A 24,999-nucleotide genomic window follows, 5' to 3' on the forward strand; every position below is an offset into this window, starting at 1 on the left:
CACATAAAAGAAAAAGTGAACTCTAATGTACACTGTGGAGTTTAGTGAATAATAATGTATCAATGTTGGCTCATCAATTGTAACAAATGCACCACAATAATGCAAGATGTTAATAATGGTGGAAACTGAGGAGGTGGGAGTGTGAGCCGGTATATGGGAACTCCACACTTTCTGCTCAATTTGTCTGTAAACCTAAAACTGCTCTGAAAAATAAAATCTATTAATTTTTTTTAAAAAAGCAGACAGTTATTGCCATTGGCAGGGGGAGGGAGGGATGAACAGGCAGAGCACAGAGGATTTTTAAGGCAGTGACACTATGCCATATGATATTACAATGGTGGATATATATCATTATACGTTCATCAAAAACCACAGAATGTACCACATCAAGAATGAGTCCTAATGTAAACAAAGGGCTTTGGGTGATAGTCCTGTTTCATTGTAGGTTCATCAGTTGTGGTAGGGCAGGTCACTAGCAGGGAAGGCTGTGTATATGTGGGCTCAGAGGGTCCTATGGGAAATCTCTGTACTTTCTGCTCAATTCTGCTGTGAACCAAAAATGGGTCCAAAAAATAAAGCTTGTTTTGGAAAATCATACAAAGCTATCTAAACAACTTTGTAAATAAGTTGTTTCAAGTGCCTCAATTTGATGAATGAATTAAATAATTTAATAATAATAGTAATAATAAAGACAAAGATTATCAGGACTAAAAACAAACAAACAAAAGCCGCCAGATGCTGATTTCAAGGGACAGACCTAAAGTGTAAGAATACATACAAAAAAAAAAAAAAAAAAAACCACCTAAATTTAAATTTTTCCCCTAAATTTTAATATAACTTTTTCAAATTATGATGGAACATATATGAAGGGGTTTATCTAATGATCTTACTGCTTCATGACATTTCTTTTAGAAATATATTAAAATTTTATTTAGCTTCTTAATTGTTTTTTAGCTCTTTACACCATAAGATTCTGTCTTCTCTAGTAAAGCATCAAGTCATTGACGGTAGAGACCAGTTTTTACATATCTTTGTATTCTACATAATGCTATGGAGTTATGCAGTATGTTATATCCTAATACACTATCTGCAAATGTTACACATTCAATAAACATTTTTATTTAATCTAGTATATTTTGAGATGAGTCAGACTGAATAGTAAACTAATTTCATGCCTGAGTTTCCAGCTCATCAATATTCCAAACATTAACATATTAAATCTCCCAAAAAAGAACAAGAAATGAAATAAATGGTCTCAACTATTACAACAAAATATTTTGGAAATCCTACCTGTTAAATCTACATTAGAAGTGAAACAAAACTAATACAGAGTATTTATGGTTGAAAAAATACAATATCAGAGATTTGCTTTAAAGTATTTTACCAAAAAATATAAGGAAGATAGGTACTAACAACATTAGCAAATGTTAATAATTGTTGGAACTGCTTTAAGGGTACATGAGGGTTCATCATACTCTTTAATCTCATATGTCTGAAAATTTATGCTTTATAATAAAATGCTTTTTTTTTAAACATCTTTATTGGAGTATAATTGCTTTACAGTGTTGTGTTAGTTTCTGCTGAATAACAAAGTGAATCAGCTATCTGCATACGTATATCCCCATATCCCCTCCCTCTTGCGTCTCCCTCCCACCCTCCCTATCCCACCCCTCTAGGTGGTGACAAAGCACCGAGCTGATCTCCCTGTGCTATGCAGCTGCTTCCGACTAGCTATCTATTTTACATTTGGTAGTGTATATATGTCAATGCCACTCTCTCACTTCGTCCCAGCTTACACTTCCCCCCTCCATGTCCTCAAGTCCATTCTCTACATCTGCGTCTTTATTCCTGTCCTACCCCTAGGTTCTTCAGAACCTTTTTTTTTTTTTTTTTTTAGATTCCATATATATGTGTTAGCATATGGTATTTGTTTTTCTCTCTTTCTCACTTACTTCACTCTTTATGACAGACTCTAGGTCCATCCACCTCACTACAAATAACTCAGTTTCACTTCTTTTATTTACATTCCCACCAACAGTGCAAGAGGGTTCCGTTTTCTCCACACCCTCTCCAGCATTTATTGTCTGTAGATTTTTTGATGATGGCCATTCTGACTGGTGTGAGGTGATACCTCATTGTAGTTTTGATTTGCATTTCTCTAATGATTCGTGATGTTGAGCATCTTTTCATGTGTTTGTTGGAGAAATGTCTATTTAGGTCTTCTGCCCATTTTTGGATTGGGTTGTTTGTTTTTTTGATATTGAGCTGCATGAGCTGCTTGTATATTTTGGGGTTTAATTCTTTGTCAGTTGCTTCATTTGCAAATATTTTCTCCCATTCTGAGGGTTGTCCTTTTGTCTTTTTTCTGGTTTCCTTTGCTGTGCAAAAGCTTTTAAGTTTCATTAGGTCCCATTTGTTTATTTTTGTTTTTATTTCCATTTCTCTAGGAGGTGGGTCAAAAAGGATCTTGTGGGCTTCCCTGGTGGCGCAGTGGTTGAGAATCTGCCTGCCAATGCAGGGGACACGGGTTCGAGCCCTGGTCTGGGAAGATCCCACATGCCGCGGAGCAACTAAGCCCGTGAGCCACAACTACTGAGCCTGCACGTCTGGAGCCTGTGCTCCGCAACGGGAGAGGCCGCAACAGTGAGAGGCCCACACACCGCGATTTAGAGTGGCCCCCACTCGCTGCAACTGGAGAAAGCCCTCGCACAGAAACAAAGACCCAACACAGCCAAAAATAAATATAAATAAATAAATTAATTTTAAAAAAAAAAAGGATCTTGCTGTGATTTATGTCATACAGTGTTCTGCCTATGTTTTCCTCTAAGAGTTTTATAATGTCTGGCCTTACATTTAGGTCTTTAATCCATTTTGAATTTATTTTTGTATATGGTGTTAGGAAGTGTTCTAATTTCATTCTTTTACATGTAGCTGTCCAGTTTTCCCAGCACCACTTATTGAAGAGGTTGTCTTTTCTCCATCAGATACTCTTGCCTCCTTTATCAAAGATAAGGTGACCATATGTGCATGGGTTTATCTCCGGGCTTTCTATCCTGTTCCATTGATCTATATTTTTGTGTGTGTGCCAGTTCCATACTGTCTTTTTTTTTTTTTTTTTTTTTAAAGAGGTAATTCTTTTTTTTTTTTTTTTAACTTTGGGTTTATTTATTTATTTATGGCTGTGTTGGGTCTTCGTTTCTGTGCGAGGGCTTTCTCTAGTTGTGGCAAGCGGGGGCCACTCTTCATCGCGGTGCGCGGGCCTCTCACTATCGCGGCCTCTCTTGTTGCGGAGCACAGGCTCCAGACGCGCAGGCTCAGTAATTGTGGCTCATGGGCCTAGTTGCTCCGCGGCATGTGGGATCTTCCCAGATCAGGGCTCGAACCCATGTCCCCTGCATTGGCAGGCAGATTCTCAACCACTGCGCCACCAGGGAAGCCCCATACTGTCTTGATTACTGTAGTTGTGTAGTATAGTCTGAAGTCCAGGAACCTCAACATAATAAAGGCCATATATGATAATAAAATGCTTTTAAAAAGGAAGCAAAATTATACTCACAAAGTTTCATGTATTTTCCACTCTCTCTGAAAAGCATTTTAGGACTGTTTTTTGTTTGAAGATGAAAATCAAGGCTTTTCTTGGGACCAAATAGCATATTCAGCCCAATAATTAGCATCACTGTCCCTGTTAAAAAAAGAAAGATGAATATATTACATTCTAATCCAAAAAATCCTTCTAATGGTAAATTCCAGGAGCCTTGATTTCATTTAAATGGACATATCCTGAAAAATCAGTTATTGAGTTATCTCAGTACCTAAGTAATTACTCCAGTTTTACTTTTGATAATTAGGATGATCATAAGAAATCAGGTAGGGTTCTAGAAATTATGCTTTACATTAAAAAACCCCAAACTTTTTCTGATGAGGGGTTACTTTGAATTTCCTGAGTGTTTCCTAGTTGTTAGGTTGGTGATAGTGTCGGTCACTGACTGTTGGTCATGCAGGGAAGGGTGGGGAGAAGAGAAAGCAGCCTTCTGGACTGCCTTAGGGACTCAGTCTTCTCCACTGAAGGGACCACAGGCACCGACCGAGTTGAGGAACAGAAGAGGAGGATTTGTAGTTTCTTAATACGGCAGTGTTTGTGGCAACAGTTCTGGCCTGGATTGTGGGTCCACACAGAGGATGCACACTGGAATTCACACTGTGCCAAGAAAGATGAGCTTAACTGGGGTGCATTCCAATGTAGCTTACACATGAAGTCTACATACTTCTAACGTTGTATATAATGAGAATGGAAACAGAGGTATGATTGAACAATATATAAATTAGAGAATGTCAAGTAAAAGTTATGCTTAGGTGGAAGGCTAAAAAAAAAAAAAAAAGTTATGTGCAATTTCCAGGAAATAGCAGGAGAAACCTAGACAATACATTTATATCTAGTTTCTGATCTAATACAGATTCTTTTCAATCATTATTCAAAGCTACTCTGAACATTACTAATGTTCCTTAGTTTTTGTGGCCTTATCGACATAACGTCACTCTTACTAAAAAGAATTCTTAGTTGTTTGAAGCTGGAATAAAGCACGATTTCTGCAATTCCATAAGTAGTGAGAAGGAACTCAAAACACCCTTCATTCATAACATTCTAAAGAAAGAAATATATGCTTAGCATGGCTCTTACTTTCATTCGTTTGCTCCACGTAGCAGACCCCCAAACAAGCTGGAGTAAGAAAAAAGCAGGGCATTGGATAGGAAGATAGAGCAGGAGAGAGTACACACACCTGAAAGAAATCAGAGGAAATACAGGGTTCGCAAAGCCGAGATTATCGCAGAGGAAATGCAGCAATGTATGTCTCTGATCAGCTGACAGCCTGGATGTCCCAGCAGAAATAGCAAAACCTCAAAAGTTTTTAAAAATACCTCACATAATTGAAAAATACCTCTTCCAAATCAGCCTGTCCTGACAGATGTCTAGCTCATAGAGGAAGAAAGTTTATGTGAAAATGTACAGGGCGATTTGGATATATTCCAAGGGCACAAGGGGGAACTGCAGACGAACATAAGTAGAAGCCCAGACTTTTGTGCAGCACTTACCCCAGCTGTAACCCCCTAAGAATCTGTCTAATCTGATGTGTGGTATCTCCCCCGCTACACGGAAGCTCCAGGTGGGTAGGACCCTATGTCTCTTAAATCCCCTACACATGGCACTGTGTCTGGACCATAGTAGGTGCACAAAAAATTTTTAATGAATAAATGAACAAATGGAAAAATGTCCAAACAAACAAGAACTGAATCCCCTATTATCATGTTTTGTTGCCTCAGTTTTTCAAAGATTTTATCCTGGAGGCTCTGGACATGTTTTACTTAAACTAAAACGACAGGCAATATCTGATCTGTGTCTGCTTGGTACACATCAGTAATTTCACTATTGCCAGAAGACAATTTCTGAAATATTAAACTGAACTAAGTTTATGATATTTTAATTTGGTACATAAGTTCATAACCACTGAAATGGAAGATATGTACTCTATGATTTGAGAATTTACCATTTACACTAAGATTCACATATGAAAAAATCTTTTGGTAAAAAGAGGGTAAATAAAAACCATACATAAAATTCAGGGGAACCAAAAAAAATCACACTTCCTATATATATTTACAAGCCTACCACCAAAACAGCAATGTGCGCGCCATGCTCATATTTTTTCCTTACATATCATATAATATGGGGTTACGGGGACCTCTTTTATACCTTATTATGGATTAAACTTGTTTTTTTCACAGCTATTCACTTCCAAGGCCTTTGCAGTAATAAATATTACTGAAACTCATTAATGAATTAAGAAATTTCTTTTTAAATACTAATTTAGACATTCCTCCAGGTTTTTTTTTTTTTTTTACCAAAAGAGTCTCTTTCAATAAGAAAGGCAAGATCATCCTATGTATCTTAATCAGTCATGTAAAGTGCTAAATCCTAGTCAGCCCTGAAGGGAATTTTTGAGTAGTTACCTGAATCCAGACCTTTCACATGTACTCACCCAAAAGTACATCAGATCTTTCTCTAGCGTACACACCTCCTGGGACAAATTTAAAAGCTGTGCACCATGCACAGAAAAATATTTCTAGAAGATAAAATACCATGGCAGTGGTCATGGCTTTCCCAGGGCCTGACCCTGAGCTGATAAGGTGTCCAAGCACTTGAGGCCACATGGACGCCGTGAAGAGGGCGAGCACACAGCCAGAGAGAGCGGCTGCCCACGTGGGCAGGTAAAGGAGACCCAGAGCCGAGGTCGCTCCTGTTTGTGAGAGAGAGAAAGGAAAACAATCAGACAGGAAAGTCATAATAGTCTCCTCCATTTTCTTAAAAAAAAAAAAAAAGAGGAATAATAAGCTTATAGGACGACCGATTTATAGCTATTTAGAGCCAGAAGGGACCTTAGGGGCATTCTGGTTCAATTTCTAGACTGGTGAGAAACTAAGGTCTTTGCAAGGTTAACATGCTTTGCTCAAGGTCATGCAGCTAGTTACTTGCACAACTGGAGGTGGAATGTGGGTCCAGTAAATCTCAGTCCAGTGCTATTTCTTCAGGAAGAACAGCAGGAGAGAAGAAGGCATTTTTAGGTTATTTGTGTTAAGATCCTTATAGCAAAAACTGGAAAAAAAAAAAAGGAAATTACCTGTAATACCAAAAATTTGTTACTTTAATTTAACCAGCCAGATCTAGGGCATTAGAAAGCATGCAGAGTCATGTTTGTAGAACATTTTTGTTAAGAAACTTTCTAAAGGAGTTTAAATGCTGCCCCTCGTCCCACAATATATAAGTTGACTTTACCAACCCCATAGCCCCCAAAGAAGCTGTGACTGAGACTGCATTTGTAGACTCACTGCTTTACAGTTCTGCAGGCAGTTCATTCATTCACACAACAGCCTCGGAGGTGGTGGGGGCTGTGCAATCTGCCTGGTCCACAGCAGGCACTTAGTAAGTGTTTGCTAATTCGTTGAGCCAAATCTGAGGGAATATAACATTTCGCCATAGTCCTATGAAATCCGCTTTGAGACAGCAGCACAGCAGGGACTTACAGCACCCCATTTTGGAGCCATCAATATAACACCTTTGCAGAGAATATGACATCCTCTAGACATTGGACATTTCAGTCAATGTTTTATAACAGTGAGCCACCCTTCAAGTATGTCTACAGCAGCCTCCTTACTGCTTGCGGCAAGAACCCCGAGAAGAGGATCCAGCCAGCTTCTTAGTGCCCCATGGCGCTCACCCGTCAGTAAGTTCTACTTGCACCATCACAGGACAATGCCATGTGACTGCCTATTCCTCCCCACTTCAAAAACAACCCACAGATTTTAACTCCATAGTTAGACCTTCAAAATCTTAGATCCAACAACAATTATTTTAATGATAAAAGTTTTTTTTCATTTTGAAATGAACAAACATAATGCCTATTCACTGCAGAAATTTTAAAAATACAGAACTGTGAACAAGCAATTGAGGATCGCCTAGGACTGAGATGCGATGATCCCAGCTAATACTCCTATGTATTTCCCCTATGTCTTTTTCTGTGTATATGCAGAAGTATTTTTACATAAATGGAATCGTACCACATATTGAGGATTGTATTCTGCTTTTTGTGGGACATTATCCCAAGAACATTTTTTTCGTGTTATTAATGTTTTTCTTCTAAAACATGTTTATGTACGTACACTCTTGCACTGCATAAATACACACAAAAATAAGCAACCATTTTCCTATTCTTGGCCATTTAGGAAGCTTCTGACACTGTGAGGAACATCTTTCTTTGTCAATTAATCTCTTACTACACCTCTGATTATTTCCTTAAAATAATTCTTAAAAAGATTCTTAGACATACAACTACTATGTCAAGAGGCAAAAGCATTTTAAAGAGTCAATACTTGTGGTCAACTGCCTTCCCGGGAGGTTATACCAGTTCTCACTTCCTCCAGAAACTCTGCCAGAAGTCCAAAAGGTGAGCCTTTTGAACCCTGCCAAAAGCATTTCTTTTTAAAAATCTTTACCAAATTAATGATTAAGTCATAGCATATTTTGATTTTCATTTATTTGATTATTAGGGAGAGGGAATTTTTCCTGTTTACCAGCTTATAATGACTATTTTTCAAAAGAATGAGTCCTAGTTTGATATTTTAATCTAAAGATATCAAAATGACTTTGTTGTGTCTTACTACAAAGAATTATCTGAAGGGAAAGAAAACATCTCTTCAAATTTCCCTCGACTGTTACCACTTTCATTTTTAATTTAGTTTCTATTTTTAAACAGGCTACATATTTTTAAATCCACTAAAACTGTACTTTTATTCTTTTTAATTTATTTTATTTATTTATTTTTGGCTGCGTTGCGTCTTCATTGCTGCACGCGGGCTTTCTCTAGTTGCGGCGAGTGGCGGCTACTCTTCGTTGCGGTGCACGGGCTTCTCATTGCGGTGGCTTCTCTTGTTGCGGAGCACGGGCTCTAGGTGCGCGGGCTTCAGTAGTTGTGGCACGTGGGCTCAGTAGTTGTGGCTCACAGGCTCTAGAGCGCAGGCTCAGTAGTTGTGGTGCACGGGCTTAGTTGCTCCGTGGCATGTTGGATCCTCCCCGACCAGGGCTCGAACCCATGTCCCCTGCATTGGCAGGTGGATTCTTAACCACTGCACCACCAGGGAAGCCCCTAAAATTGTACTTTTAAATAGATTATAAATTCAATCCAAACTCTGAAAGGTAAAAAAGAGTCCCTCTGTCCCCTGTCACCTATTAGTTCCCCTAGTGAAGGCCAACAGTGTTAGCATTTTCTTCTGCATCCTCCCAGAGATAGTCTGTGCACAGGAAGAAAAATGCCTGTGTGTGCATTTCCCTCTTTGTACACCAGTGGTAGCACATGATACACCGTTACTTTACCTTTTTCTCTTAACTATATAGCTTAACTATTTTTTGTTTGAGACTGAGTCCTCCCAAATAATCCCCCCCCCAGATCTTTACAACATCTAAGACACCAAGCAGAATTCATGGTAATTGAATATTCCAATGATATTTATAGTAACTAACATGTTCACTTTTAATAGATCAAGTTTCTCATATAATAAAACTGTAAATACACTGTATAGTACACTGGGGTCCTATCAGTGCATTTAGTAATTTATGCCTTTTTAAATAGAACTTTGATTTTACTAATTTAATTGCCATCAAGATCTAAAGTTCCTGTATCTTTGCATTTGGGAAATTCTATTGGTCACTTCCATAATTAATTTCATACTGGGACCCAGCTGGGACTTTAACTGTACAATGAAAAAATATGATTTCTTTTTCTGCATTCTGCTTTATGAGGTGTTTTCCAGAGACGAATCACAGTGAAAAGTGGGCACCATCTCTAGATAATTGTGAGCTCCTACTGAATTCAGGTGAGCAGACCATCAGAGAGGGAGACGGAGCTCACGAATTACGAATTACGGCCCTGCTTTCCTCTCTACTGCAAACAGCCCATTAGAAGCCCTAAATCTGCTTGCCCCTAGGGCCTTTTATTTCACACTTCAGAGAGACAGTCAAACTAAATTAGGTTTAACTCTCGAGGCTATGTTTACTTATCTGGGGAAATAAGCATAAGCATAAAACAACAAGTTCACAGCTTTTCTGTTCTTTAAGTTTATGTTTCTGTGGACCTCAGTTTTCCCATGTTTGAAATGAAGCTGATAATTACCTGCCCAATAAGCCTTTTGCTCCTATTCCATAAGAAAAGGCATGATATAAATGCTGCACAACTTTCAATGTATTTCATGTTCATTTTCCTAATTGCATAGAGATTAAGAAGCTATATATGCTCACTGCACACTCCACATTTACAAAGTTCCCTGGCCATTTTTGTGCGGAATCTCAGGAGGCATTTCTCTGATGAGAAGAAAGGTTACTCCTACATTATATTCACACAAGCATCCCCATATGGAATGTCTACCCGAAAATACACAAGCAAGTAAAAACAGCTGAACGTGACTGCAACTGTTTGCTCACAGAGCTCCAGGAGGATGAGGACCTCATTAACCTCAGGAATTAAGTAGCCTATTTGGATGACATACACGTCTTCATGCAAGGATGATGGCACTGAGGGTGCACAGAAACGTACCTACGAGGTTATTTAACCCTCATCTTCCATTACTGTTACGTGTAGTCTCACAAACCCACGCCCAGCCTCTAGTACAAAACTCTGCATCACCTGCTTAATTAAAATGTATAAGGACATCTCTCCTCACAGAAACCAAACATAGTATTTGCCCTGTCACAGAGCAGGAATTTTTTTATTTAACACTAAAACTGACTCTCACCATTCCTGCCTTTTAAGGGGAAGGGAGCAGAGTGGCATAATTCAGTTTCAGTCACAGTAATGAAATGGTCATAATCATAAAAATAAGTAGATTGCTCCAGAAATATGATAGTTTTCATTGATATTCTATATTCCTGAAGGGTGTGAATGGGCAGAGAGGGTCCAAGCCTTTGAATAAGCAAACATGGACCCCAAGGCTGGGTAGAGGAGTGAGGGCCAAACTGTTACACACAAAAGAGAAAGGGAAATTGAGCTTCATTGTGGAGTCCCAAAGGAAGGTATTCCTGAAAACAGATGCTCTTGGAGAGGGGAAGAGGTCTGGCAAAGTGGCAATGTCTGACCCTCCATCTCCTCAGACTGTCAATAAAACTGTTCCGGGCTTCCCTGGTGGCGCAGTCGTTGAGAATCTGCCTGCCAATGCAGGGGACACGGGTTCGAGCCCTGGTCTGGGAAGATCCCACCTGCCGCGGAGCAACTAGGCCCGTGAGCCACAATTACTGAGCCTGCGCGTCTGGAGCCTGTGCTCCACAACGGGAGAGGCCGCGATAGTGAGAGGCCAGCGCACCGGCGGTGAAGAGTGGCCCTCGCTTGCCGCAACTAGAGGAAGCCCTCGCACAGAAACGAAGACCCAACACAGCCATAAATAAATAAATTAATTAATTAAATTAAAAAAAAAAAACACAACTGTTCCTGACATCTGTGCCTGGATAAGTCATTTAGGAGGCGAGGGAGAGTATGTCAGCCCAGTCGGGGGATAAGACAGCTAAGGAGGAGAGGGAAAGTGAAGGAGGAGGAAGCAGGGACCTGGAACCAGTAGCCACTGGTAACCGTGGTGACATCTGGGTTTTAGTGGCTGCACTTGGTGAGACTATCCCACCGGGCAACAGCACATGTTGTATGGTCATCTCCTTCCACTCCAGGGGCACATGGAGTAAGTTGGACAATTGCAAGTAAATTGGACAACGAAGCATTTCTGTAGGGAAACCACACACCTGTCATCCACCAGGTTAAACTGGAACCAGGAAACCATGAACAAGGCGAAAGCATCAATCCACTCGCCAAGCCCAGCAGAACTGCACCTCTGTAAAAAAAAAATGACACGTTATAGGACATCTGACATTGTTACTACTCCATTGTCCCAGATATAAAACAGATATGTATCTCCTACCTCTAGGCACATCCAAAAGATAATATGAGTATGAAACAACCAATGAGATAATGAAAGCCCACTGGGAACCAATATTATATACATTCAGAACATTGACATAAAAGCACCTCTGACTTGAGATAAACGATATCTGCAGTCTTTCATGGTCAGTGTAAACACAGAAATTGAGTTTTCTCAGACTATTAAATTATAGTTCATATTGGCCACGTGACATTTTAAATGACTCTGCCAAAGATAAAAAGAAAAAGACACTAGGAATAGTTTCTATTTAGTGTGCCTCTTTTCATTCTTTTCTCAACCTCAATACTGCTTTTATCAATAGTCTCTGCCTTCCTGGGACTGATGTGAGTTTGGTAAATAATTAATAGTTGTGTGTTTTTAAAAACAACCACAAACTATTTCATTCTTTTGCTACTTTGGCAAAAACTTGGAGGAGGAGGAAAAAAAAAGAATTTAAACTTTAGGGGAAAATCCAGCAGCAATAAAAGCTACAACATGGCACTCAGTGAAACAGCTATAATATAAATAAACTAAAAAACATAGTACTTACTACATACCAGGCACTGTTTGAAGATTTTTACATATATTAGCTCATCTAACACTCACAAGTCTGTAGGTAAATGCAATAATTATCCCCATTTTGCAGGGGAGGACACTGGGGGAAAGAGCACTAAGAAACCTGCCACAAATTGTACACAGTCGCCCACATAGGACTAAGAATCCAAAAAAGCCCCTCCAGCTCTGGAGTGAGGCTCTCAGCCGCTCTCCTGCCTATCCCCACCTTCTAAGGTTAAGAGTGGTCCTGGGTCTACAGAAGAGAGAAAAGGCTGGCGAGGACACTGTTGATCATTGTCTATCCCCAAGTCAACGACAAATGTTTATGAGGACCTACTGTGTGCCAGGCTCTGTTCTAGGGGCTTGGGATGCGTCAGTGAACAAAGATCCCTTTCCTTCATGCGCTCACATTCCAGTGGGGGAGAGGGCCAGACAATAAACACAGTTAGAAAATAACACAGGATATTAGAAGGTAGAAAACAGCACAGAAGAGGGAGAGTTTTGGGGTTGGGAGTGCTGGGATGGGCTAATGGGAAGTTGGAACATGAGGCTAAGACCGTGTCCTGCTCCCTCATCCTCCCAGGCTCTGTGGTCTGCACTGATCCTCTGGTTTCCCAAAGTCCCCTCAGCACCATCTGCGCCTGTCTCTCACCTTCCTCCCATCTCCCACATCTTCAGCCCATCAAAACAGATTTATGACCCATTCCCTTAAGTAGAATCTAGAGAATTTGAGAGAGCAATTCCTACTATGACGGTCATAGGTGATGATGATCTAATGCAACATTTCTCAGACGGGGTTCTGAGAAACATCAATTTTATGATGTGTTGATAGGTGTTCTCACAAAGGGATTCCATGTTCGAGTAAGTTGGAGAAACTCCCGAGAGTCTCTGTGATGCTAATTTGCCTTGTGAATCACAAAGGAAGATGAAGTACAGTGTTTCCAAAACCTACTTGATCTAAAAGAGGTTTGGGTTTTGCTTGTTTTTTGTCTCAGATTACCCAGTAACATCTCAAGAAACCAGTGTTCCACACAACACAATTTGGGAAATGCTGGTCTCAGGCGTTGCATCTCCATCTTCAATGTGTCACTCCAGCATACAAAATCATAAAATGAAAACCCTCATTTTAAAGGTGAGCAAAACAAGGCCAGGGATGTCAGGCGACTGGTCCAAAGCTGAATGGTGAATTGCTGTCGGCCAACCAGGACTCCAGCCCTCAAGACTGGCCTCGGATTCCTGGTCCAGTTCTCCTGTTGCTCTTCCTCACGTCTTATGCTTGTTTTCATGGGAGCTTTGGAAATGAAGCTTTAACACATAAGAATAAACTCCTTCCCTCCCCCTCTCTTCTTCTGTGCCTTTCTTCCTTCTCTCCCCACCTCCCAAATATGCCAGAGCATCCAGGATCAAAAAGATATAGACTCTGGATGAGATCACATATGTACACTTCTTAGCTCAGGGCCGGACACAGAGGAACTCATAAGTATTAGTTCCTTTTCCCATTCCCGGCCCTCAAAGAGTTTAGCGTCTAGAAAGGATGAAGGACATAAAATAACTGTAGTATAAACAATTTGTAATACAGAATAATAGTACGAGATGTACAAGGGGGTGGGGGTGGGATGGGCATTCAAGGTAGTCTGTGGGATAATCAGAGAAGACTTCACAGAGGAGATGCATGACCTGGGTTTTGAAGGGTGAGTAAGAGCTTGCCAAGACATCAAGGCAGAGAAGGTAGCCCAGACACAGGGAAGAGCACGTACATGCAGATGGAGGACTGGGACAATCTGGCACGTCTAGGGAACTGAAAGTGATTTCAGCCCAGGTGAAGCATGGGGATAAGGCAGGGAGCATCTTTAAAAAATTAAGTGAGGGTGAGGGTGCAGATCCTGTCTCATATGACCTGGTTTGGGGGAGAAAAACTGCTGAAAGGTTTTAAGCAAAAGAGTGATGGAGTCAGGTGTGCATTTTAGAGATCTCACTCTCAGTGTGGAGATGGCCACACTGCAGAGAGGCCATTAGAAGACCAGAGCAGTAGCCTGATGAAAGATGGGAGGATCCACTAAGGAGATATGGTGGGGGATAGGGAGGGAGGGATAGATGCTTTAAGAGAAGTAGTAGAATCGACTGGACTTAATACTAAGTGAGATGCAGAAAATGAGGAAGACACACAATTCTAAGATGACTCCTGGTTTCCAGCTTAGACGGTAGAGGGAAAGACAGAGTAAACCAAGGCCCGGAGGAGGAAGGACATGTCTGGGTAGTGAAAACTACTGAGCCAGACTTGGACACACTGCATGTGAGACAACTGTGGGATGTGCCCAGACATCCTCTGGGGAAAGAGCCAGTGTGTCTCCATATGTGGGAATTTCAGCGCTTTAGGAGAAAACAGATATCTGAGGCAGAAGTTTTAAGGGTTCCTCCCATCTTTTTACGTGAAAGGCTGGACCTGGCCATGGGAGAAAAGAGGTGTCAGGAAGAGTAGAGAGAGGGTCAGTGAGGACCAAGCACAGGAACCAGCACTTAAGCTCAAGACTGCTAACTCCTTGGGAGCCCCACAGCTGGAACAAGTCCCAAAGTACAGAGGATGCAGAGCTCCCCCAGGCTTCCCTCCTTTGCAGAGATTAAAGCTCTCTGCCTTGCTGCCAACCCGGTCTCTCATCAAGGCCCTCTGGTCTCGTCCTACCCAGTGCCCATAACTGTAATAGGCGGATCTGGAGGAATGCCATGCTTTCCCTGCCACTGAGAACGCTCTTCTTGGCAGGAATTCCTCAGCATGCCCATGCAGGAGCTCCCAGGACCTCTCACTTAGCCGTGCACAATCCTCAGTCCTCCCTCATCTACCTCCCAGCAATCCCTCAGCACTGGGGCAAATACCCCTCCAGCTCCGTCATCTCCAGAGTAGATCCAGTACTGTCCTACTGCAGTAATGTCCTGCAATGTTTCTGACATCTAGGGAAAGAGGAACACGAAACATCTGGCTGGTGCAGATCTAGCTGCTCACACAGAGGAGGAATTTCTTCAACAATACTAGCCAGTTTCTGGATTGCTTCCAAACCCAAACTCACCCACATGGGTTAGGATCTGGCGCTGGATGGGGATGCCCACTCACTGCCCATCTGGAAACAACAGAGACTTCTCCAAAAATCCAGCGGGTAAGGAACATGAGACTGCCAAAGGCAGCCCCTGCCAACAACCAGTTCGGTCTAGAAGCCATCACCCTCGCTGCCTCACCAGACTTCTTCCCCGCAGGCCTACAGCAGGCACCATCTAGAATGGAAAATGGAAAAGGATCAGTTACATGGAAATCTACCCTCTCTATTTAACAGAATGGTACCTGGCTTCAAGGAGCTTACTTCAGAAGAGGAGACGAGACCCAATCCAAAGCAGAACGTGCTGGGAGATCGTCAGTGCGAGAGGTTATTTCAGGCAGGCTAGATCGGGAACGATTTAGGGAGAACAAATCATTTTGGAATTTGACAACTGAAAATGCAGATATTTATTTACTTCTTTAAAGTGAAATTAACAGTATGAGCTAACATATATGTACGAAAAGTGAAAGGTATGTTCAGGGAACAAATGCAGTCCACCTTGAGTGGAACATTTTCAGAATACCAGGCTGCTTCTCCCCAAAAGAAAAGGGCTCTCATCAGCTTGGTGCTTTGTGACCACCTAGAGGGGTGGGACAGGGAGGGTGGGAGGGAGGGAGATGCAAGAGGGAAGAGATATGGGGACATATGTATATGTATAGCTGATTCACTTTGTTATAAAGCAGAAACTGACACACCAGTGTAAAGCAATTATACTCTAATAAAGATGTTTAAAAAAAAAAAAGCCCTGAGGATAGGGCAAAATAATTACTCTTCTTTGCATGTCTTTGGATGGTTTCACTGGATAAGTTTAATATACATTAAAAAAAATAACAATAAAGGAAGGGAATGTGCTAATGTGGCAAAACTTCCCCAGTTTTGATGATGTCAGTGGACAGTATTCATTTAATCCCTCCCTAGAACTCATTTGTGTATACCCCTCTCCTTTTCTCTCACCCCTTCTCATCTTTACTCCCCTCATAGTATCTCCCATTCTGAGGTCTCAACAAACAATTTAGCATGTGTAATAAATATAAATACTGAATTAAAAAAAAAAAAAAAAAGCACAGGGCTCTTGTCTAACCCTCTGTGTCCCCGGAGTGACAACAGTGCATTGCCTGAGCAGTTACCATGGGCCAGGCCCTGTGCCCAGCCCTTTACATGAACTCATTTAATCTTCACAACCATTTTACGAGGTAGGCTCTATTACTAATCCCATTTCACAGATTAAAAAACTGAGGCCCAGAGGAAGCAAGTAACTTGCCCAAGATCATACAGCTGGTAAAGAGAGCTTAGGCAGCACCTGTGTACTTGACTATACTATACTTCCCGGGACTGTTTAACCACGAGGTCTCAGTTTGTTGCATTAATGACTTCACATACAGAAATGTAACAACTGGAGAAAATGCTGGCAGTAGAATTTCTTTGTAGGAACAGAGAGCCTGCTGGGTAGATGCTTCATGACACTGAGAAGCCCTCTCCAGGATAGAAAGAAAACTTCGGGTCTGCCTGTGAGGGTGACAGCCCGATTTCACAAAGAGGAAGAAAGCCATTCTGCCAATAAAGGAGTGAGAGGAAGGAGAAGCAGAGCTGAAAGCTATAGGGATGAGGGAGAGAAGATGTGAAGACGGAAGGAGGCCAGGACCTGGAGGTTAGGAGACAGTCTTTGGAGAACAGAGACACCTAAGCTGAATTTGCCAATTAACACTGCTGCATACTATGGTGGGTGAACCTCCCCCAAGACCCAGCAAATCTTCAATAAAGCTACCCCCAAAAATGCCTGGGATGATCAGATATCCTGGGGAAGCTGGTGAGAAGTCAAGTTTTGTAAATGGGGCACAGTGCCAGGAACAGGAAGGGACCAACAGGAAGGGACAGGAACAGGAAGGGACCAACAGGAAGGGACAGGAACAGGAAGGGACAAACAGGAAGGGACAGGAACAGGAAGGGACCAACAGGAAGGGACAGGAACAGGAAGGGACCAACAACTGGGTCACATAAATTTAAAACAGAGGTGAGAAAGAAGAAAACTCCAGTCGGGAAATGTAAGCGATACCCTGAATCCAGATCCTTATCAGGCTGTACCTGTGAAATGTGCTGCCTGAGTTTCTACATCACGTTAGCGATTTATGAAATATAAAACATATATTAGGGCACTAGACCGAGTTCTAAATGTTCTAATTAATATCAACGTCCCTCGACCAATTTACGTGCATGATGTTCCCTTGTTCTTACTAACCCCACTTCATGCCAAAATTCGGGCCAAGGGGGAATTATACAAGCCCTTTGTTCATGGTGAACCAAACCCTCTAAACTTCCATTAATCTGTGAGATTTCTCCTTGTATTTACAAAAGAACAGCGACTCACTGAGAGTTACACACAAAGCCAGGAGCAAGTTATGTAGAATCTAGTAACACTTCTCCCTTCTTTTTAGAAGAGTTTCGAGTTAGCATGTGAAGCAAATGTCCAAGTTTGTTTGTCAGCTCCAGACAGGTGATCTGAAAGGTGGTATGAATATGTAGGATTTCCTCTTTTTAAATTTCATATTTGGAGCTTAAATATCTTCAGACTTGGGCCCGGGGCGGGGCGGGAACAAAAGCAAAAAACAAACAAACCAAAAAAAACCAAACAAACCCATGCAGTTCCCACCGCCCTCGTCCTGGAAAGTCCTGTCCAGAGGGAAAGAGGAGGAAGACAGAGCTGAAAGCCAGCAGGGAGTATGAGGCCTGGGTCTACTCTCGCACTCCACACTGAGACAAGCCAGAGATGGATTGCTATGGTCACCCTCTATGCTGGCGAGCAAAAGGTGCCTTCTGCCTAGATAACCGTCCACTACCTGTGCCGGCTACTCTCGCAGAGGGAGAAAAAGTAGAAATGGAGATAGAGTGCAGAAAGACTAGTTTTATCTTTCCAAGATGTGTTACATTCAGATAAGAAAGGTAAATAAACTGTGCAAGAGAGAAAATCCCTAAATAAACTGGGCCTACACTTACCTGTGTAAATGCGATCAAGTGTGGCGATGGTACTTAATGTCCGTATCACTCTGTTGGACATCTGATAAGTCCAGACTGGGTTCAGTGAAGTGTACCAAATGCGGAGAACAACAAGAAGAATCTGTCCTAAAATGAATCCCCAGATTCTGAAGTACCTGTAAGGACAGAAGTATTTTTAACAACTTTTTATGTGGTTTCAATGTACTATGTCCATTGTGAATTTCACAGTGTCAGAGAAGGAGTATATGAGGTAGTCTTGTTGGTAATCTACATGACTTAGCCTTTGTATAGCCTGTTACCTAGGCAACTTGTTATAATGCCTTCATTCTCACAACATTATTGAGACTGATGGCAAATATTCACATCCCGATTTTGTGAAGAGAAAAGTGAGACTTCTACAAGGCCTTATGCAAGGTAAATACTATATCTTGCAACTCCTGGTCCCAACCTTCCCTTTGGTAACTGACCACATTTGTTTGTCTGTAGGCACAAGATATGAACCATACCTTTGCAAACCACTTCCTGTTCATCACGTCACGGCTTGCACTACCAGTGAGGAAGACAGACGGAGCGTGAGAACCAAGAGCCGAAGTTTGGCATTTGCAGCCTGGAAGTAGGCTATGCTGCCTGCAGATTAAGGAGAGCTGAACATTTCTGGCAATCATGCATTGGTATTCGATGATCTGCATTTGATAACTACTGTGTCTGGTACCATGGTTACACTCGGGAAGACAGAGTTAATATGTAATTATCTGCGTGCATAAATCTTTTTGAAAATTTTTAATGAGATATCATTCATACCATAAATTCACTCTGTTAAAGTGTATGATTCAATGGTTCTTAATACATTCACAAAGTTGTGCAACTCTTACCACTATCTAATTCCAGAACATTTTCATCACCCCAGGAAGAAACCTGTGCCCATTAGCAGTCACTCCCTTCCCTCCTCTTCCCCCCAACTCCGACCCCCAGCCCCCGGCAATCACTTATCTACTTCCTATCTGTATGGATTTTTCCTATTCTGGACATTTCATATAAATGAAATCATAAAATATGCAGCCTTCTGTGACTGTTTTTTTTTCACTTAGCATAATGTTTTCGAGGTTCATCCATGTTGATGGGCCTAGTGACTATCATACTAAGTGAAGTAAGCCAAACGGAGAAAGACAAATATCATATGATATCACTTATATGTGGAATCTAAAAAAAAAAAAAAAAAGATACAAATGAACTTATTTGCAAAAGAGAAAGAGATTCACAGACATAGAAAACAAACTTATGGTTACCAATGAGAAAAGTAAGGGGGGGGAAGGACAATTAGGAGGTTGGGATTAACATATACACACTGCTATATATAAAATAGATAACCAACAAGGACATATATATATATGTATACATATATGTATACGTATAGCACAGGGAACTATTCTCAGTATTTTGTAATAACCTATAGGGAAAAAGAATCTGAAAAATATATTATATTTTATATATAAAACTGAATCACTGTGCTGTATACCTGAAACTAACATGACATTGTAAACCAATTAAACTTCAATAAAATCTTTTTTTAAAAAAGGTCCATGCATGTAGTACCATGTATCAGTGCTTCATTCCTTTTTATGGCTAAATAATATCCCATGGCATGGATATACTGCCTTTTGTTTATCCATTCATCAGTTGATGGGCATTTGGGTTGTTTCTACTTTTTGGCTACTATGAATAATGCTGTTATGAACATTTGTGTACCAGGTCTTAGGTGAACGTATGTTTCCATTTTTCTTGGGTCTATACCAAGGAGTGGAGGTGTTGGGTCATATGACAACCATGTTCAACATATTGAGGAACTGCCAAACTGTTCTCCAAATCAGCTGCACCATTTTACATTTCCACCAGCAATGTGTGAGGGTTTCAATTTCTTCATATACTTGTCAACACTTATTGTCTATGTTTTTGATTGTAGCCATTTTAGTGGGTCAAGGTATTTAAGGTCAAAAATAACCTAAATCACTGGTAGTATGAACTAGTTTAATAGTTAACTACATAGTAATCAACCTAAAATATCTGAGGTGTCAGTGATGAGATAGCACAGAACACTCAGATCTTCTTTGTAGTTATGTAAGAATGCCTTAGGACTCTGTAAAAACAAAGTTGTTTTGCTTCCTTAAGAAGCATCTGAAAAGGGAGTTTTAAGGCAAATCATGGCTTACTTCAGCCTCTCTTTAGCATCAACAAAGCTCAATGGCTACCTGGAAGAGCATCTGACAAAAACTGGTTTCTTCATCCTCAACTCTGAGTCACTTTCCTACCCACTCCCCTTTCTCAAATACAATTCTACCTCTACTCAAGGTGATGGGTTTTCAGGGAGGAAGCAGATGAAAGGGGAGCAACAAGAAGCATCTCAAATACCATACCCCCCGCCAAAGTTATCTACTATTACATTATAGCCTCCAGAAGTTCCTGGGCCAGAACTGGACTCAAAAATAAAAAACTGTCCCAGTAACTGTTCGGTGGGTGGCTTTGTAGGTAAAGCTGCCACAGGCAGCATTGAGCAAAAGCAGCGAAAAAGGGCCACTGATGAGATCCCTCCCATAAAGTCAACCAAGGAGTGTAATGGGGCCATCATCGTTCATAGAAGGATTCTGTAAGCCAAGGCCAGTTTAACTCAGTTACTATATATACTCAAAAAGAAGAAAGTTTCATTTCTATTATCTCTAGAACTGAAAATTTCATGGTTATTTCATTCCTATAGACGTCATCTTTTTAAAGGATGCATTTTCCAGTGGTCTTTACCACTGCTATTTCTGAGCTCTAGACCTTTGTGGGTAACCACATAACTCACTACACTCACTAACCACCTTCTGCCTTCTTCAGGGACTGATGCACGGAAAAACAGAAGGCAATTCCCTAGTGGTTCCTGTCACTGTTTCTGAAAAAAGTCAAGTGACTGTTCCTACAGCGTGGCTCAAGAACAAATGCCACTTGGAAAATTCAGAGAAACCAACTGTGTTATAGCACAAGGGCAAGACAGGCAGACTTTTCAGCTACAGATTCCACCAGACTGGAGTCTGGTGTTTTTGTTTTTCAAAACCTTTTCTCCATGACCTCACCTCACCTTTTTTTTTACTACCAGTACTTCTCCAAGGTCTCTCAATATTTACTAATGTTAATAACCTCAAGTGTTTGTGATAGTAAGTGTACATTTTCTAATTGCTGGGTTTTGGCAATGTAACGTACTGAAATTCAGAATTCAAAAGCTACAAAAGGTATACAGTGCAAAGTTTCCCTTTCATACCTGTGTCTAGGTACCAAATTTTTCACCTTGGAAGCAACTGAAATGGTATCAGGTTTTTAAAAAATACTTCTAGACCTATTTAATGCATGTCCAATTAATTATTAAATATATTTTCATCTAACCTATTTTACACAAATGCTAGTATTCTGCACATACTGTTTAGCGCTTCTTTTTTCCCACTTAACAACATATTTTGAAGAACATTCCATTTCCTTACATAAATGTTCTCATTCTTTAATATAGCTGCATAGTATTCTATAGTACTCCAAGTTTCATAACCATAACTTATTTAACCTAACCTATCCCATTTAGATGACATATAGGTTATTTCTAACATTATTATTATAAACATTGCTGCAATGATTAAAGAACCTTTTATTTTTATCATTTTACACATATGTGAGTTTATCTATAGGATATACTCCCAGAAGTGGGATTGCTGAGTGAAAGATACATATTTGTCCTTTTGATAAACAATGCTAACCGATCCTTTGCAGAAGTTGTGACAATTTACAGCTCTGCCAGCAATGCGTAAGTGCCTGCTTTCCCACGCTTACAACAGTGTTGTCAGAGTTTGTTCTTTGCCAACCTGATATGTGAGACTGTCTATGAATATATGTGTGTGTGTGTATGATTTGTATTCTATATATTTTAGTATCTTTTTAAGAACCAGTTATATTTCCTTTCCAGTAAACTGATCATATCCTTTGCTTTCGCTTCTATTGAACTATTGGTCCTTTTTTATTATTGATTTATAAGAACTCCATATATTAATGAAATTAGCCCTCTGACTGGAAGAGCTGCAATAGCTGTCCTAATCTGTTGATTGCCTTTGCTTCATACGGTGTTCATCATGCATAATTTTCATATTTTTAGGCAGTATCATTTAACAACTTTTTAATGGCTTCGGAGTTTTGTGTCATAGTTGGAAAAAAGAACAAAAATATGTTCAAGAGTTAAGCTGTTCTCCAAGGTATCTTTCCCCTCTTCATCTCGGTGATCCTTAAGCCCTTCCAATCTGACGGAAAAGTTAAACATGTAAACATGCTGACTCTTGGTCTAGACTTCCAATTCTACTAAAACTCTGCAAGGTAGTAGTAAGAGAAAGAGAAATCTTTTATTTTTTATTTAATCATTTAGCATTCAAAGAACAGTCTACATATTTTCACTTGATTTTTAACTAAAAAAAAAAAAAAGAAACCTTAAGGAATCACTTTTAAATCTTACCAACGGTAATTATCCGCAACAGGGCTACCATCCACTTCTTGTGAACCGATTTCCAGACAGGAGTAATTGTGAGGAATAATGGAGAAAGAAATGCTATGGCAAAAGCTTCAAGCCCAGTGAGTTCTAGTGTTTGCAGGGGAAAGTAATAGATCATCGGTCCCAGGCCATCGCAGAGAGACCAAGAAACATATCCTAGGGGAAAAGAGAGAGAAAGTGTAACTTTCTCATTGTTTCAAACAGTAGCCCTTCCCGCCACTAAAACTGCTCCCGCTCGCCGCCCTCCTTCATGACCCTGGCCTTATCTGGGTTCCAGTAACAGAATTCCTCCCCTTTCCTGTCAGGCCCAGAATGAGAATGGCTCAACATCCCTTGCTTGTCCCTTTAACCTCGTTCATACCTCCCGTAGGTAGGTAGTCCCTTTATTAAAGGCTCTTCATTTGGACCATCTAGGTTAAATCTGGTTTCCTGTCAGGACCCTGATTGATAAAATTTCCTTAACTAAATCGACCCTTCTTTAATGAGAAATAGCGTGAAAATCAAAAAGAGCAACAAACGGCAGAACTCCTTCCTCCCACTCCAGACTACAGCCAAAGGCACGTTAGTTAGGAAATAATCATTTTCTTGTGAGCAGACTATTTTAAACCTAACCCTAGGAGACAGTGTAGGGTAGTGGAAAACCCAGATTTGACGTTACTTTCACAGCTGCCAACTACTGACTGTAATCTTCTACAATGATGATAATTAACCAATGGGCAGTTACCATGTGCTAGGCTCTGTGCTAAGTATTCACTCCGATCTTCTCTCTTCTTCCGCATCCTATGAAATTGACACTATTTCTACTCCCCTCTTACATATGCAAAATCAAACAACAAAAACTCCTTAGACTCAGAAAGTTAAGTAATTGCCTAAGGTCACAAAAGTGGCAAATGGCAGAGTGAACTTAAAACTGAGCGGTCGGGTTCCAAACCATCCTTAACCACCGAAAGCAGTACTTTTAACCACCTCGCAAAGCTATTAAGATTTAAAAAGATAAAGTACACACAGTACCTAGCACCCTAGGTACTCACTGAATGTAATTCGCTTTACATCGTGTACTTGTGAGATACAGACTAGGCCAAAAAATGAGCCCCGCCCCCCAGCCCGAGCATTACCAGCTCCCAGAAAATCAAGTTCTTAGGAAGGCACCCCTCCCCTTCATCGTGAACAGCGAGACGCTAGCAATCTCCTAAACGTTTGTCTGGGAATTCTGATTTCAACCATACAACTCGGACAATATTACAACAATAATTGTTCTTGGGACTTTCTATTCTGCAAAGCTGCTAAGTGAGCACATGGGACTCGAGTTCGACGTTTCCCGCCAAATGCTCAAATGTGCAGCCACTACCCAAGGTCACTTGTGAGGGGTCAACCCAGGCGGCAGCCACCACGCTGAGTGCTCACCTACAGCTACCGGGGGAAACGGGTGCCCCTTTCCTTCTGAAAGGTAAAGTTCGTTGCTGAAATTTATTCAGTTAAACTTAAAGATCTCGGGTGAGGGGACTCGGGGTTGGTACCAGCTTCGCGGTTCAAGGCCGACAGGTGAAGAAGTCGGGCCCCTTGGGCGCAACACCAGGGTGGCGTGGGGGCTCTCTCTCTCTCAATTCCTCCAGCAGCAGAAGTTGCCAGGGGACGATAAGCATTTCTATTCCGGGCACCGAGCGCGCGTTCCTCCCTCTGGGAGCTCAGCCAACCCGGCCGAGCACCGCGGCTCCGGGCAGGGCCGGGGGAGCGGACCGGCGAATGCGCGGCGGGCGGCCTCGGCTTACCCAGGAGGCTCTCCAGGGGCACTTCTCTCCACGGCGAGGGCATGGCCGAGGCCCGGAGCGGCGCCGCCGAGGGAAGCCGCGCGGCCCGCACACCCGCCGCCCCGCGCCGGCCGCCGAGTCCTCCGGGGTCGGCGTCCACGCCTCCGGCTCTCTTTGAGTCTGCAGCCGCCCGCCTGGCTGCCCGCCGACCCGCAAGCCGCGCCCAGGCGAGGGTGGGGCCCGCTGGCCCCGCCCCGTCCCATCCAGCGCCGCCCGCCCGGCCCCACAGCCTCTGAGCGGCCCGCGATCCCGCGCCACCGCCTCCGCCGACGCCACCGCGCAGCAAGCGGGACCCGGGGGCCTCCGACCTGCCGCCCAGAAGAAACCAGGTGGCCGGGCTCGCTGGCAGGGCAGCCCCGGGGATGGCGCGCTGCGAGCGCCCAAGAGGACGGCATCATTGCAACTCTGCACCCGCGGTGCCCTTTAAACGAGGCCCAGGGGCGCGTTGCGAGGGGAAGGCTTAGACGCAGGTGGGGAGCCTGAGCTGCCAGGGGCTCTA

The 24,999-nt window shown here is 41.9% G+C and overlaps 1 protein-coding gene across 1 annotated transcript in view; it reads right to left on the reverse strand.

The window, feature by feature from the left end:
- CWH43 (cell wall biogenesis 43 C-terminal homolog) overlaps window positions 1-24,616 on the reverse strand; it is a 51,373-nt gene extending 26,757 nt beyond the window's left edge. Inside the window, 8 exon segments of the mRNA XM_036852858.1 lie at window positions 3,557-3,682; window positions 6,036-6,293; window positions 11,330-11,418; window positions 15,123-15,324; window positions 18,138-18,292; window positions 18,644-18,764; window positions 22,657-22,848; window positions 24,462-24,616. Of these exon segments, the coding sequence (XP_036708753.1) occupies window positions 3,557-3,682; window positions 6,036-6,293; window positions 11,330-11,418; window positions 15,123-15,324; window positions 18,138-18,292; window positions 18,644-18,764; window positions 22,657-22,848; window positions 24,462-24,504 (1,186 nt within the window). The 5' untranslated portion in view covers window positions 24,505-24,616.
- Window positions 24,617-24,999: the final 383 nt, after the last annotated feature.

This window comes from Balaenoptera musculus, chromosome 5, assembly GCF_009873245.2.
Source record: "Balaenoptera musculus isolate JJ_BM4_2016_0621 chromosome 5, mBalMus1.pri.v3, whole genome shotgun sequence".
NCBI lineage: Eukaryota > Metazoa > Chordata > Mammalia > Artiodactyla > Balaenopteridae > Balaenoptera > Balaenoptera musculus.